This window comes from Trichechus manatus, unplaced genomic scaffold (assembly GCF_000243295.1).
Source record: "Trichechus manatus latirostris isolate Lorelei unplaced genomic scaffold, TriManLat1.0 scaffold00021, whole genome shotgun sequence".
Classification (NCBI taxonomy): Eukaryota; Metazoa; Chordata; class Mammalia; order Sirenia; family Trichechidae; genus Trichechus; species Trichechus manatus.
Genome location: NW_004443957.1, coordinates 16,777,302 through 16,792,823, shown reverse-complemented (window position 1 = coordinate 16,792,823; position 15,522 = coordinate 16,777,302). Strand labels below are relative to the sequence as shown.

At 35.2% G+C, this 15,522-nt stretch overlaps 1 protein-coding gene across 3 annotated transcripts in view; it reads right to left on the bottom strand.

The window, feature by feature from the left end:
- Positions 1-968: 968 nt before the first annotated feature.
- Positions 969-15,522, bottom strand: part of TOR1AIP1 (torsin 1A interacting protein 1) — a 41,790-nt gene continuing 27,236 nt past the window's right edge. For all 3 annotated transcript variants that reach the window (XM_023728082.1, XM_004372875.2, XM_023728081.1), the window contains 4 exons: positions 14,082-14,126; positions 13,492-13,560; positions 8,876-8,938; positions 969-3,309 (listed from right to left, as the gene is read on the bottom strand). In XM_023728082.1, the coding sequence (XP_023583850.1) occupies positions 2,525-3,309; positions 8,876-8,938; positions 13,492-13,560; positions 14,082-14,126 (962 nt within the window). In that variant the 3' untranslated portion in view covers positions 969-2,524. The remainder of the gene's footprint in view (positions 3,310-8,875; positions 8,939-13,491; positions 13,561-14,081; positions 14,127-15,522) is intronic.

Below are 15,522 nucleotides of genomic sequence, written 5' to 3'. Positions count from 1 at the left end.
TCCTTATACATTCAGCGAGAACTGTTTTTTCCTTACACTGACATCATAAAGGCTACTTTCTGAAGATCCAAGATAACAGGAAAACTGGACAAAACTTTAGGTATTAACTAAACGGCATGAATTCTGCAAATCCTTTCATCTCCACAGTTCCTCCATAGAATGAAAATCAAGTTTACTTCTCATCTTTATTTTGAGGGTATGAGGTTTAAAAAACTTCCTTAAAGATAAGAAAGTCATTAAAAGAAGGGACGCAAATTACATTTCTAAAAATTTGTAAGATCAGTACTGCACTGTGGTTTTCCCTGGGCCACTGTTGTTACCCAAAGTCACAATATGCCAATATTCTAGAGGCCCTAGCTTCTACTTCCACGCTGGTGACTTACTAAAATTTCCCTTCTGAAAGGATTATGATACTGTGAATAGAAAATAGAATGATGTTTTGGGCAGCAGCTATCTAAAATACAGATGCTCTTGAGTATGCATTCTCAACCGGGGCAAAGACTGGTTTGAGAGGGCAGAAAAACTTAACTTTTTGTATATATAAAGCACAAATACATATACAGTTCATAGACAGATATACAGTACATATGTGGTATTAAAATTTCATGGGGGAGTTACTAGAAAAATATATCTAAAAAGGCTCTCTAGGAGGTGATAATGCAATAAAGTTTGAGAAACACTGCTCTGGAGATTTTTTTGCCAAGTCTTTCATGTTTGAAGTGTATAAAATTCACTATCAAGTAAGCATGGAAATATCTAAATAAATACTATTTTAGTAATAATTCAAAACCCCTGGATGAAACAGAAAATCATGGCTATTCCATTTTTAGCAATGTACTTGTGAAAGTCTCCAATTCTTTGGCCTTTGTTACTCCTAGCAGAAGTCATGAAAATTGCTCAAGTGTAAAGAAAACACTTGAATTAAAAAAAAAAAAGGTTTACGAATATTAAATTTACAACACAAAGAGTACAAACCAAGAAAGCAAATTTATTTAAATTACTAAAATAGCTTTTAAAGTCATTTACAGATTGGTGGCTAGACTTATTTTTCCTGAAAGATATAATTAATATGTTACTTTAAAATTATTTTGGTCAGTGAAACATTTAATAAAAACTTAGTTTCTCCATATGTTTGTATAAAATAAGCTTTTTTCAAACTCCTGTTTTAGAATCCTCTGTAAAATAAATCAGACACTCTGACTTTTGACAGGAACAAATTATAATAAGGGGTAAAAATTTATGAATACTAGTAGTCCTAGTAGAAAGAAACCGGACCACTCTCTACTTACAGGTGGTGGGACCCTTAAGAGGTACACGATGAAGCCAATGACTGGCGCTATACTCAAAAAACAATATTTTCATTTAAAGGTTTGTGGGGGTGGGGGAAGAAGTGTATCTAAATTATAAGATTCTAAGAAAGCCAAAGGAGTTGACAGATGAGAAAGCTCAGTTATAGATGCAACATTACAACTGAAAGATTATATCATACACAAATATATTTTAACATTCTTCATATGCGGTAAAGTTCATTTTCTTTTTGGCTGGAGGCACTCAATTAAATTTATCACGTGCATAGTAAACCTTTATATTTGCTATAGAGCATCATTAAAGGACTCAGACTACAACAAGCAGACACAGAGAAAATTAAATCCTTCTTCAACAGCCCAGAAAAGCTGGTAACAAATGGTTTACTAATTCCTGAAATTATCTTTCCTTATTCAAAAGCTTCACGCTATGGCCAAATAAACTGTATTTACCCACCCTTATGAATCAAATGAGCAAATATACTAAGCCTCATGATACACATGCTTGAAAAATCCTTGGGAAAACCAAGAGTTTCTTAAAGGATATGTAAAAAACAAGTCCCAACACACTTCACTGAGGTAACAGAGATTATATACCTATGTCTGACTAATAAGTCTCAGTGGCTTACTGTAACATCTTAAAGACCTTTTTCCTTGCCTTTCCACAACTTCTCTCTCTTCCCTTGCCTCCTTCTCCCCCACTAGCCAAAAACAAAGGAAAAAAATCCAAATAAACAGCCAGATGACTGTTCATTACTTTTGTTCCTATAAGCAATGACTTACTAAGGAACTCATACCTAAATGTTGTAAAAAAGAACAAGATGGGAAAACCCACAGTTGCATTTAGGAAGCTGCCTTACTAATAACTCAACAAACTTTATGAAAAATCCAAGTTAAAGAATTAGGAGGATTCATAGGAAAGGAGCTTAATCCCTCCCACTGGCCATGCCCGATCAATAATGATTCAGCCCAGAATCTAAAAAGAGCCTTTATGGGAGGCTACCCTTAACACAACTCTTGGTTGAAATAGTGAAGTGATTCTCTCAAGTAACAGATAATTAATGTTGAATAAATGATTTAGATGTTCCATGTTTACGTAAGAACTTAACTTCCTTTAAAAAGAAACTAGTTCTTTCAAAAAGAGCTCTGAATCCTGTCTCTGGTTAGAAAGTCTGAAACATTCTCAGAACTTGAGACATGATTTTCTCTTCTCTCACCCCTTATAAACAGAAGCCCCTTTTCAAGGCATTTTCAGGCTGCACAGGCAGGACTAAGTGAGAAATCCGGCTCCAGAGCCCACTCAATTTGTCTGGGTCCATATGATTGTAGGAGTTGGGTGTGTCAGAGCTGGTGAACTTGACTCTGAGGAAATCTCTCACTTTTTCTTCAATTTCCTTTAGGCCTAGGCTGGTTCCAAGCGTCTCTTCCTCCAACAAAACAGTTAGGACTAAGGCTACGTCTTTGAAGGCTGCATTCTCATGGTCACAATACTTGTAGAAGATCAAAGTAGAGCCTGCAGGCAGTGACTCGAAGCGGTGCACCACAGCTGCATTCTGGCCATTTCTGAATCCATTGCTCAGTTCCTGGTCTACCTCTAGTTTGACCATATCACTGTTTTGAGCAGCTTTGCCTGTCCCATCAATCCGGATGGCACGGACGCTACGGAAGGAAGAATAGGCATCGGCAATTTGTTCACTCAGACACTTCAGTGCTTCTTCAGCATCTCGGGCAGCAGTGAGCAGCAAGATGGCAGGCTGAGGCCGAGGATGGGAGCTATTAAGATGTTTTTCCAGGAATGTCTCGCTCCTTTGCCACAGCTTCTCATCCTGACCTTGGTACTTACTCTTAAGTTGTCTCATCTGGTTCTGGAACTCTTTAACAGCAGTGGTTTCTACCTCAGGAGTATGAATGGACCAAAAAATCCCAATGGCAACGGCAGCTACCAGTAGAAGTGACCACCACCACTTCTGGAAAAAACCTGTAGTTTTGGGTTGTCTAGCCACTTCTGTTTGGGAAAGAAAGAACAGATATATGAATACCATTTTCTTAGATTCAAGTGATAGTGACTTTTAAACTAATATTAATCTTTATAAGTATTAGGTAAAAGAGGAAGGAATTTAAAGAAGAGAGCTGATAAAATAATTTATTCCGTGAAGAAATAATTTATCACATGCCTTCAAGAAAATCTCACACCATAGGCTTTAAGTTATGTGTATAACTATGTATATGTCTATTTAGAAATAAAATTACATACTTCAATGTAAAAATTATAAGTCTTAGATAAAAATAATTTTAAACATACTAAATGGTATAAGCAAGTCAGAAATAATACAGTTAATAAAGTATAACCATTACTACTACTGTTACAGAGTTGGGAAATAAACTATTAAAAGATATTTTATAAATATTTTTCAATTTAGAATATCAGCAGTTTACATGACTAATTATTCAAGGTGGAATGTTTCTGAAGTATATAAAGGTATAAAGAAAAGGATGCAATATAAGCGCTATCTTCCATATAGCTAGCTGCCCCTTTAGATTACTTGCACTGATGACTATCTTTTTGTAGTATGCAAGTTAACACTAGTACCTTTTTTTTGCAACTCATGCCCAATTATTACTGGCAATAATGATAATATCAGTTTACATTTATCTGGTGCTTTCAAGCTTATAAAGCACTCTTTCATAAACCAGTTCATTTAATCAGTCAATAATATTATAGGAACAGTAACACTTTTACACCTCCTATTTATTGACTGACTGCTTTGGGCTAATAATTGTACTAAAGACCTTTTAGAGCAACAGTTCTCAAAGTGTGGTCTGTGGGCTCCACGGGGTACCTCAAGACTCTTTCAGGGTACAAGTCTTTCACTTCCTTGGTTAAATTTATTCCTAGGTATTTTAGTCATTTAGATGCCATGGGAGGGACAGAATTGGTAAAAAGGTTGGAGAGAGGCGGTAGGTCTGACCTCCACCTCATATCAACACCTTGGGCTGTTGATATTGATAATGATTCTTCCCTCTGTGAAGTTAGACGAGGACCCCACTCCAAAGCCATTTTTACAGTTTTGTTTCCTTAACTTCCTTTTCAGATTGCTCATTGCTGATGTATAGAAACGCAACTGATTTTTGTGCGTCTATTTTATAGACCAATGGAATAGCTCGAGAGTTCAGAAATAAACCTGTGCATCTATGACCAATCGATTTTCAACAAGGGTACTAAGTCCATCCAATGGGGAAAGAATAATCTCTTTAATAAACAGTGCTAGGACAACTGGATTTCCACAAGCAAAAAAATGAACTTAGACTCATACCTCACACCATATACGAAAACTAACTCAAAATAGATTAAAGACCTAAATGTAAGAACTAAAACCATAAAATTTCAAGAAGAAAACATAGGAGTAATGCTTTAGGACCTAGTTTTTAACAATGGGTTCTTAGCCATGATATGGAAAGCAGGGTAACAAAATACAAAATAGATAAATTGGATATCATCAAAACTAAAAACTTCTGTTCATCAGAGGACTTTACCGACAAAGTGAAGAGACAGTCTACAGAATGGGAGAAAATTTTTGGGAACCATGTATCTGATAAGGATTTAATATACAGAATATATAAAGAACTCTTACAATTTAACAAAGAGATAAACAAACCAATCAAAAAATGGACGAGGGTCTTGAACAAACATTTCACCAAAGAAATACAAATGGCCAAAACATGAAAAGATGTGCAATATGATTAGTTATTAAGAAATGCAAATCAAAACCACAATGAGATATCACTTCACGCTCACTAAGATGGTTATGATAACAAAAACAGAAAACAACAAGTATTGGCAAGAATGTGGAAAAACTGAAATCCTCATCCATTGCTGGTGAGAATGTAAAATGGTACACCTGCTATAGAAAACAGTTTGGTGGTTCCTCAAAAAACTAAACAAAGAATTACCATATGATCCAGCAATTCCACTCCTAGGTATATACTCAAAAGAACTGAAAGCTGGAACACAAATAGATTCCTGTACAACAATGTTCATTGCAGGAATATTCACAACGCCAAAAAGTGGAAACGGCCTAAAGGTCCATCAATAGATGAATGGATAAATAAAACGTGGTACATGCCTACAATGGAGTATTACTCAGCCATAAGGGAAATGAAATCCTGATACATGCTACAACATAGATGAACCTTGAAAGTATCATGCTGAGTAAAATAAGTCAATCACAAAAGGACAAATATTGTATGTACCCACTTACATGAAGTATCTAGAATAGGCAAGTGTTTAGAGACCAAAGTTTATTAGTGGTTACTAGGGGTGGGCAGAAGGGAGGAGGGAAGGGGAAGTCATTGCTTAGGGGACACTGAGCTTCTGTTAAGTGACAGAAAAATTCAGAAACGGATAGTGGTAATGGTTAAACAACATGATGAACATAATTAATGTCACTGAATTGTATATGTAAAAAATGATGAAATGGCAAATGTTTTGTTACATATATATTTATCACAATTAAAAATAATAATAAAAGACCATTTCAGGAGGGTCCATGAGAAAACTATTCTCATAATACAAGATATTATTGACTTTTTCACTGTGTCGACATTTGCACTGATATGCAAAAACAATGGGGGAAAAAACTGCTGATGCCTTAGCATGAATTAAGGCAGTGGCACTGAACTGTACTAGTATAGTCACTGTATGTTTCACCTTCATGCATTCAAGGTGGGGGAAAAAAAAGCCAGTTTCACTTAGGACTGTCCTTCATGAAGCAGTTAAAATAAATTATTCACTTTATTAAATCTCAGCCCTTGAGTATAAATCTGTTATGGACTGAACTGTGTCCCCCAAAAAGACCTAACCTGTTGAAGACCTAATCCTGTACCAGTGAATGTGACCTTGTCTGGGGAAGTAGGGTTTTTCTTTGTAAATGTTACAGTTAATGAGGTAATACAGAAGTTGGGTGGGTCCTAATCCTAATCCTTTCTGAGTGGCATTTTATAAAAGGACAGAAATGGAAAGAGAGTCACATACACGGGGGAAGACAGCATGTGAGGATCAGTCTACAAGCCAAGGAAGCCAAGAAATGCTGGGGCTACAGAAGTTGAAAGTGACAAGGAAGAACCTTCCCCTAGGGTCAGCAGAGAGGGAGAGAGAGAGAGCATAGCCCTCCTGAAGCCCTGACTTCCAACTTCCAGGCTCCAGATTGAAAAAAATAAATTTCTGTTCTCTGTTGTTTAAAGCCACCTATTTTGTTATAGCAGCCCTAAGAGACTAAAACAGTATCTTTTTAACATTCTGTGTGAAGAAATTGTGGCTGCATACTATACTACAATGGTTATCTCAGGAAAAGAACTTTGTGTGACTGAGATGAGCGCTAAACTAGCTACTTTTTCTCATGGAACACTATTTTTACTTAGGAGAACAAGTGACAAACTATGGTTATTCAGACTTGCATATTTGGCAGGTATTTTCTTGAAAATAAACAAAGTGAGCCTGTTACTTCTAGGCAAACAGTTGACAATATTTATTGCCAATTATAAAATTCAAGTTTTCAAATGAAAATTAGAATGTTGGAAACATTTAATCTGTCACTATGCACTTGATAGCGCCCACTAAAGATCTTTTTTCTCGAGATTGGTGGTAACATCAACAAACGTGATCTTTTGATAATTTATTATGAATTTGAAAGATCAACATAACTTAATGAATATTTTCAAATGACCAATGCATGATATTCTATTCAAAGTACAGGGGAGACCAATGGATTTTAATGTAATAGAGTACAAAAAGCTCATCAAGGTGGTTTCAGACTTCACATTTCAAATAACATCTAAGAAACTATCACTTGTTGAGTATGGGTATATCAAAGGAATATCTGAAAAGGCTATTAAAATTCTATATATCTGTGTGAAGCTGGATTTTCCGCAGATACTCAACCCAAAACAACATCCCAAGAGACTGAATGTGAAACACATATGAGAATCCGGCTCCATTTTATTAAGCTAGGCATTAAAGAGATTAGAAAAAAATGCAAAGCAACTGGTTGCTCTTCTTACTAAATTATTATTATTATTTATTTATTGTTAATTGTACTTTAGATGAAGGTTTACAAAACAAACTAGCTTCTCATTAAACAGTTAGTACATATGCTGTTTTATGACATTGGTTAACAACCCCATGACATGTTAGTACTCTCCCTTCATGACCTGGGGTTTCCTATTACCAGCTTTCCTGTCCACTCCTGCCTTCTAGTCCTTGTCCCTGGGCTGGTGAGCTCCTTTTGTCTCGTTTTGTCCTATGGGTCTGTCTGATCTTTGGCTAAAAGGTGAACCTCTTGAGTGACTTCATTACTGAGCCAAAAGGGTATCCAGGGGCCATACTCTCGGGGTTTCTCCAGTCTCTTGTCAGGCTAGTAAATCTGGTCTTTTTTTTGAATTAGAATTTTGTTCTACATTTTTCTCCAGTTCTATCTGGGACCCTCTGTTGTGATCCCTGTCAGAGCAGTCAGTGGTGGTAGCCGGGCACCATCTAGTTGTACTGGACTCAGTCTGGTGTAGGCCGTGGTAGTTGTGGTCTATTAGTCCTTTGGACTAATCTTTCCCTTGTGTCTTTAGTATTCATTTTCCCTTGCTCCTGAAGGGGTGAGACTGGTAGAGTATCTTAGATGGCTGCTCACAGGCTTTTAAGACCCCAGACGCTACTCACCAAAGTAGAATGTAGAACATTTCTTTATAGAACATTTTATGCCAATCTAGCTAGATGTTCCCTGAGACCATGGTCCCCATAGCCCTCAGCCCAGTAATTTGGTCCCTAAGGGAGTTTGGATTTGTCCATGGAGCTTCCATGACCTTACCCCGAATAAGCTGTGCTGGCTTCCCCAGTACTGTGTACTGTCTTACCCTTCCCCAAAGTTAACATTTATCTATTGTCTCTTACTAAATTACTTTAAAATAAATTAATAGTTCAAAATTTTCTCAACTTTAATTTCTAGATAAATATAGATAGATATAATCCATTTAAAAAAAAAAAAAAGGTCTTTGGGGTCCTTAATAATTGTACTAGTGTAAAGGGGTACTGGGATCAAAAAGTTTGAGAATCACTGTTAAATTACTTTCCCTTTAGTAGTCATTCAGGATAATGAAGAGGCCTAGAGAATTAAAGAAACTTACCCCAAGACTATACAGCAGGTAAATGGTTCTATGTAATTCAAATCCAGGTTTGCAGACTCCAAAACCTGTGATAATCCCATTATATTATACTTTGTGCTGTCTTTCCTGATTCAGCAGGGTTCAATAGGTTAATAGTATTACTAACTTTACTTACTTATTAACTGTTACTTTTGGTCTTCTGGACAAAAAAGGGAAGGGGAAAACCAGATGCTCTTTCATATAGTTTGTCCTTAGAGAATTCAAACTGCTAGTAAAATATATACTTTTTCTTCCGAAGTGCTTAAAACATAATTTTTCAAATAGCCTAATTTAAAAACTATTTTGCCATCAAAATTTAAAAAAAAATATGGACCGCCAATTTTAGAGACTTCACTTAATAGAAACTGAAAAGACAAACTTACGTTGGCTGGAGGTTGACGGAGATTGGTTTCCAAGTACTGATTTCTGAACGTGAACGTTGTCATCTAATGACAGGGGTGAAAAAAAAGAAAAGACTATCAATTTATGTTTCATGAATTTACTTCTAATAGAGAAAGAAAATACAAATTCTACCAAGAGAAAAGAAAGCAGATATCAGCCAGAAACAGAAGAAAAAGTAGGATATCCAATTGCCCATTTGACTGAAAGCCCCTTGAGACACAAGACCTATTTTTTTTAGTACTAACTCACAGCATGTGGTGGTCTAGTATAAATATACACTTAATACATTAATTTATGTGAAAGCCTTGAAGCACTGGCCATACTCATTTAACCGGATTGGTGAAACTGCTGGGACAAAGTTAGGATGACAAAGCAAACAAGCACAAGTATTATAAAAGGAAATGTATTATAACCATTGGAAAAACTGCTATATATTGACCTCTTGCCTGGTGAAGATGCTGTAAAGGAGGGGAAAAGGACAAAATATGGGTATGGATTACTAAACTATATAAAGTGTTTAATATGAAGCCCAATTTTTCTACCCCAAATGATTCAAATACTTCTTCTGAGGCCTCTGACCATTTCAAATGTTAACATTTTTAAAATTACATTTAAAAACCTTTCACCATTTCTGTTAATACACAAGTATTTCTGTTTTAGGTTCGTAGCTAAAACAACAGATCTCAAAAATAATTTTCTCACAACTCCATCAACTCTCTACTTCCATCATTACTTTAGGGAATAAGTTTAAAACTATCCTAACCCTTCCCTCCCCACCCCCATCCTTCCTGCATGGCAGCAGGCTGTAACATCTAAGAGAGAGGAAAGGGAGGGTTGGGGCTCAGAGGTGGAGAGGCTGAGTTGTCTCATCCATATGACCTACATTTACCAGTACTGCCACCTGTCAGTTGCCTGAAGACTTATTAACTTTTGTGTATTTAAATGACCTTTCTGCAGTTTATCAACAGCTTTCATTTGAGAAACGCTGGGCTAAACTGGAGGAATAAAATTAGTACTGCTAAGATACAGAAATAGCTTCATTTTGGTCATATAACCAAAAAAACCTTAAAAAAGACAAAATGACATCAACTCTAAGTCTGAGAGGCATATTTTTAAATTACTAGTTTAGACTAGGAAACGTCATCATTTAGAAGTCTTCTAACTTAGGTCACCAAAGTTATGACTGAATTACTTGGGAAAAAAAAATCAATCATAATGTTTATCCTACCTCACTCTGTGGTTACAAAGATCAAATGAGAGGGGAAAAATGTATATATATATGCTGTGAAGCGTTATTCTATGATGATGTTAATGATAAAGAATAGCTAAGTAATAGTTATTACATACCATATGCAGTATTTATTTAATTCATGGAGCACAAAAACATATTTAGCAGTGTATACACTGCTGAGGCAGGTCACTGTCTAAAAGGCAATGTCCATCCCTCTTATTAAAAATATTATTAAAGATGGTAACATAAATTCCTAAAAAAAAAAAAAAAAAAAACTTTTTAAAAGATAAAGCTTAAGTTTTCCCAGTCTGGAGAGTATGGTAATAATCACTCTATAAAAGCCAGGAGTAAGGGCACAGAACCTCCACATAGTTATAATTATTGGTAATTATTACATCATATATTGGTAACTATTAAGTGAGCCTTAATAATTATGTGGTACTTAGACTTTAAAAAATCGCACTCACATATACATAAAACTGGAGTTTTGGTAGCACAGTGGTTAAGAGCTCAGCTACTAACCAAAAGGTTGGCAGTTTGAATCCACCAGCTGCTCCTTGGAAACTCTATGCAGCAGTTCTACTCTGTCCCATAGGGTTGCTATGAGTTGGAATTGACTCAACAGCAATGGGCATATATAAAATCATTTGAGTCTCAAAATGACCTAGTTATAGGGACTATTTTTTTAAACAATATTTTATTGTGTTTCAGGTGTACATAGATTCTTTTTTTTCTCACTTCATTTTTCCCCCTAAATTTTATTTTGTTCCTGATGAGAACATACACAGCAAAACATACACCAATTCAACAGTTTCTACATGTACAATTTAGTGACATTGATTATATTCTTTGAGTTGTGCAACCATTCTCACCCTCCTTTTTTCAGTTGTTCCCCCTCATTAACATAAACTCTCTGCCCCCTCAGGTTCCTATATGATCTTTGGAGTCGCTATTGTCAACGTGATCCCATAGAGATAGTTCTTAAAATAGCATAATGCTCAAGGCAGACCGTTTTTCACTAGTTAAGCTAAACTATTCTTCGGTTTATAGGCACTATTGTCTCCACTTTAATGGTAAGAAAACTGAGGTTCACAAAGGTTAAGTGATTTTCCCAAGATCATTCAACTAATAAGTGGAAGAACTAGGACTGAAACCCAAGAGCTCTAACAACAAACTCTGCCCCCTTTTCTCTATCCCACCTTTAAGACAGGTTTTAAAGCATGTGTAAAGAAGTCTGATCCCTAACTGACATATTCTTCCCTATTCTCATTATTTTATCACCTGGGAAACAGGAAAAAGTAGACAGTGGTCCTATCTTTCTGAAAAGGTTAGGAAGTAGGCAAAAACCTGTCTACCCAGGGAACTGGTGCTAACATAGGGTGACAATAAGGATCTAAAGTCCCCGCAGGTTCTTGAAGACCTGTATCTAAAAAGGACTTTTTTTTCTCATCTAAGCTGGCAGAAATGTATATTTAAGACAAAGAGATATGAAATTTGGAATACTAAGAAAAAATTCTTAAAAATGGTCTTGGATTGAAGAGGTATCTATGATAAGGCTACTGAAGAATCACTGTAGTCTTCTCCTACTTGAAGTATTTTTTTCCTGTTCACTGTTCTTCCTTAAGTTCTCGTGTGGTTAAAAGGTCTAAGAAAATCTGTTATGCGTACCTTAATATGCTTGCAAATTTCTCATCTTATTTCACATAACTCTCAAAGCCCAATACAATACCTATATATGGCAGATGGTTATCAACCAGTGCACAAATATTTAAGCCATAATAAATATATTCACTTAAGAGAATGTGGAGCCCTGGTGGTGCAGTGATTAAGTGTTTGGCTGCTAACCAAAAGGTCGCCAGTTCGAATCCAGCAGCTGCTCTGCGGAAACCCTATGGGGCCGTTCTACTCTGTTCTATGCGGTCGCTATGAGTAGTAATGGACTCAATGGCAACGGGTTTGGGTTTTTTTATTTTTTTAAGACAAAGCTGGAATACAAACAGATAAAATACTTAAAAAATTAGCTACCAATTTAGAAACTAAGATCTATTTCTGCATTCCAGTCAGATCTTCAATATGACTATATATCTTTCTGCACTGAATTTGTACAATTTCTTATTAGAGGAAATAAAAATCACACAAAAATTTTCTGGTAACAATGTGTACTATTTCACTTATCTGGAAGTAATTTATCTGGTATTAATTATTCAGAATGCATATATAGTTATGAACTAGGTAATAACACAAGCAGTGTCTGAGCTTTTCACAGTGTACATACTAAAACTCATGTATTCTTACTTCCAAGAGTGTCTCTCTGGTCCTCATCCAAAGTTAATTTTAATTTTTGATTCTGGTTATAAACATAATTCTCTAATAAATTAAATTATTAATATTTGATTTCCTAACTACAACAGGTCAGAAAGAGCAAACTGTTAGAGGAAATGGTCTTCCAAAAGCAAGCACACACTCACAGCAATAAGAAATGACAGCCAACAATAAAGCAAGGGCAAAATGCTAGTTGAGTTTTAGACTGCTGGAGAATTCACTTGTATGTGGGAAAAAAGTCTGTGTGCTGACACTGAGAAATAACGAATTGTGACCATTACTACTTTACTGATGGAAAAACAATTGTCCAATTACACAGTTAGTCATTTCATGAGCAAGAGCTATTTATCATCGGGGATTTCTATCTAAACAGAAATAAAGGGATACCTGATGATCTTGAATCCTATTGTGGTTAGATGAATAAAGAAGAGTTAGAGGCTAAGGGTCACTTAAGGCAGAGAAAATGAATGGATATTTTTTCATACAGTTAAGATTTAATGCAGATATATTTCTACAGAAATTATGATAGGCACTGAATTCAAATGATGATTGTTTCATCACACCTGTTTACAGTATTTTTTAAATTCTGTGACATTTAATCCATCCTAAACCTCAACATGAAAATATAATTTGTGGCTTTCAGCCTTTAATACTTAAAATTATGGGTATGCAAAGCTACTCTAAGTGGTAGGAGTTATTTATATAAACAGTCTATTAAAAACAAAAAGTAGGTATTGTCAAAAGAAGAGAATTTCATTATCCTGTATGATTGTACTGCTGCTAGAATTGACAGCTTGTCAAATCTAGACTCATTAACCACTGGCTTTCTCATACCACTATCTATATTGTAAACAATCCATCCCCTGACAGTCCAAGCAAATAAAAATTACTGAATTAGTAATCACAGTTGTCCTTTATTAATGAAATCACAATGCAAATGCTTACCTGAAGAACCAAATATTTTCCTATGTTAGATAATCAAGAAAAACACAGCAAATAAACTTAAAAATTATTTTAATAATAAGTAGAGATTTATCTACTTACTTCGCATCCTACTCCTAATTCTTGGGGTTTGTTCAACCCACTCCTGAGGGTTTTTTTGGTATCTTGAACCTGAAGCAAATACAGATATCAAAATAGCATTTCACACACTTCAAAAATTTATACGATACTCTAGTATCATAAGTTAAATCTAACAGAGAGGCAAAACAAAGTAGGGAAGTAAAACAACAAAAGCAATAGGTTCAGAAGTAAAAGTTAATTTCAAAGGATCAAACCTGTGAGGATGAACTACTTCCTACAGCAAAATAGGCAGCATATAAGTATCGCCTGTAAGATAACACTATATAGCAGTCCTTTGCTCTGGTCTACAAAAATGACTGAGTCCAACAACACTTCATCAGATTTCAACGTTATTTAAAAAGAAAAAAATTAACCATTTACTCTTGCAAATAAATTACTTACAGTAAAACAGTCCTGAACACATTTTATATCACAGCGTATATGGTATCAATGGGTGGTGGATTAAGAGGCAAAAAGGGTCAAATGACTTAAAATCTTATCAGAACAATCTGTTGGCAGAATAAGGCAGGATTTGAATTGATTGAGAAAAGAGCAGGCAACCAACCACTTACTCAGCACTGAAGGTTGCTTATTATGAGCTGTTGTGAAGTCTCGACCTGAAATAGAAAAAAGGGATAAAATCATGGAATACTTGGAATTAAAAACAAAGAAGATATTGTATAAATGTTTTGCATGTTTATGCATGGATACTATAAACCAAAAAATTCAAACCTTTTTCCTTTCACCAGTCCCAAACATACATATAATTTTTCCTTTTCCAAACTTCAAAATGTTCAGGAATTGAGTAATAAGAAGTCAGCTTTAGAATCAATACCATCAAAATAATAGCTAATATGTATTAAATGTTCATCAGGTATCACATATAATTTTACTTAATTCTGATACCTTATGTGGTACGTGGTGTCCGAGTGGTGCAAATAGTTAATAGGGCTGGCTGTTAACCAAAAGGTTGGAAGTTCGAGCCAACCTAGAGGTGTCTTGAAGAAAGGTCTGGTGATCTACTTCCAAAAAATAGCCACTGAAAACTCTATGGAGCACAATTCTACTCTGATACATACGGGGTCACCAGGAACTGGAACCAACATTATGGCAACTGGATTTTTTTATATAAACATATTTGTGGACATGCACAGCAGCTACAAAGTGAAAGATACTACTTCAAGTTTTGGGGTGGTATTTAACGACAGTTATAAAAAGATATAATGGGATAATTAGAAAAGGATGTTACAAAGTCAAACAATTATAACAAAGCAGATTTTCAAATCAGTTCTGAAGAAAGGAGTTAGTTCTACCCGTTGCTGATACTCTGAAACATACAAATAATGTAAAATAATGTAAATTTATTTTTAAGATTTATTTTTTCTGAATACAAATGCAATATATGCTAGCTGTAAAAAAATAACGTTCTAGAAACGCATAACTTAAAAATTCACAATACGTATTTGTCTACTATGTGCAAAACACTGTACGTAGGAGTACAGTGGTGAATATGACAGACAGATATACATTCTTCCACATTTGTTTTCAGGCTTATCCTAACAAAATTCTTTTTTAAAAAGTAGACATATATATATTTTTTATCTTGTCTTTGAGTCTAAGAAGTACTTTTTTTCCAACTGCCTCTGTATTAGGGCTGCATGTTATAATCAATGGTATGTCATAGTTTAACTAGAGGGTTGTTCTCTCCCAGGGTTACATAAAATCAGTGGCATTTTGGATTCACTGAATCTTGATTCCCTATTTGTGAGTATACAAATAACCAACTCATTTTTCATTGCTGAATAGTATTTCATTGTACGGGCATAGCACTATCTATGTGCAAAGATACATTTAAGAGCTTACAAACATCAAAGATTTGAGATAACAAAGGACAAGATACAAGAGGATTTAAAGAGTAATTTTCCACAAATGATTTTTTGTGTTTCAGTAGCTCATTCATTTTGCTGTATCTTAGTTTAAATTAATCAGGCTCCCACTAAAAATTAAAATATA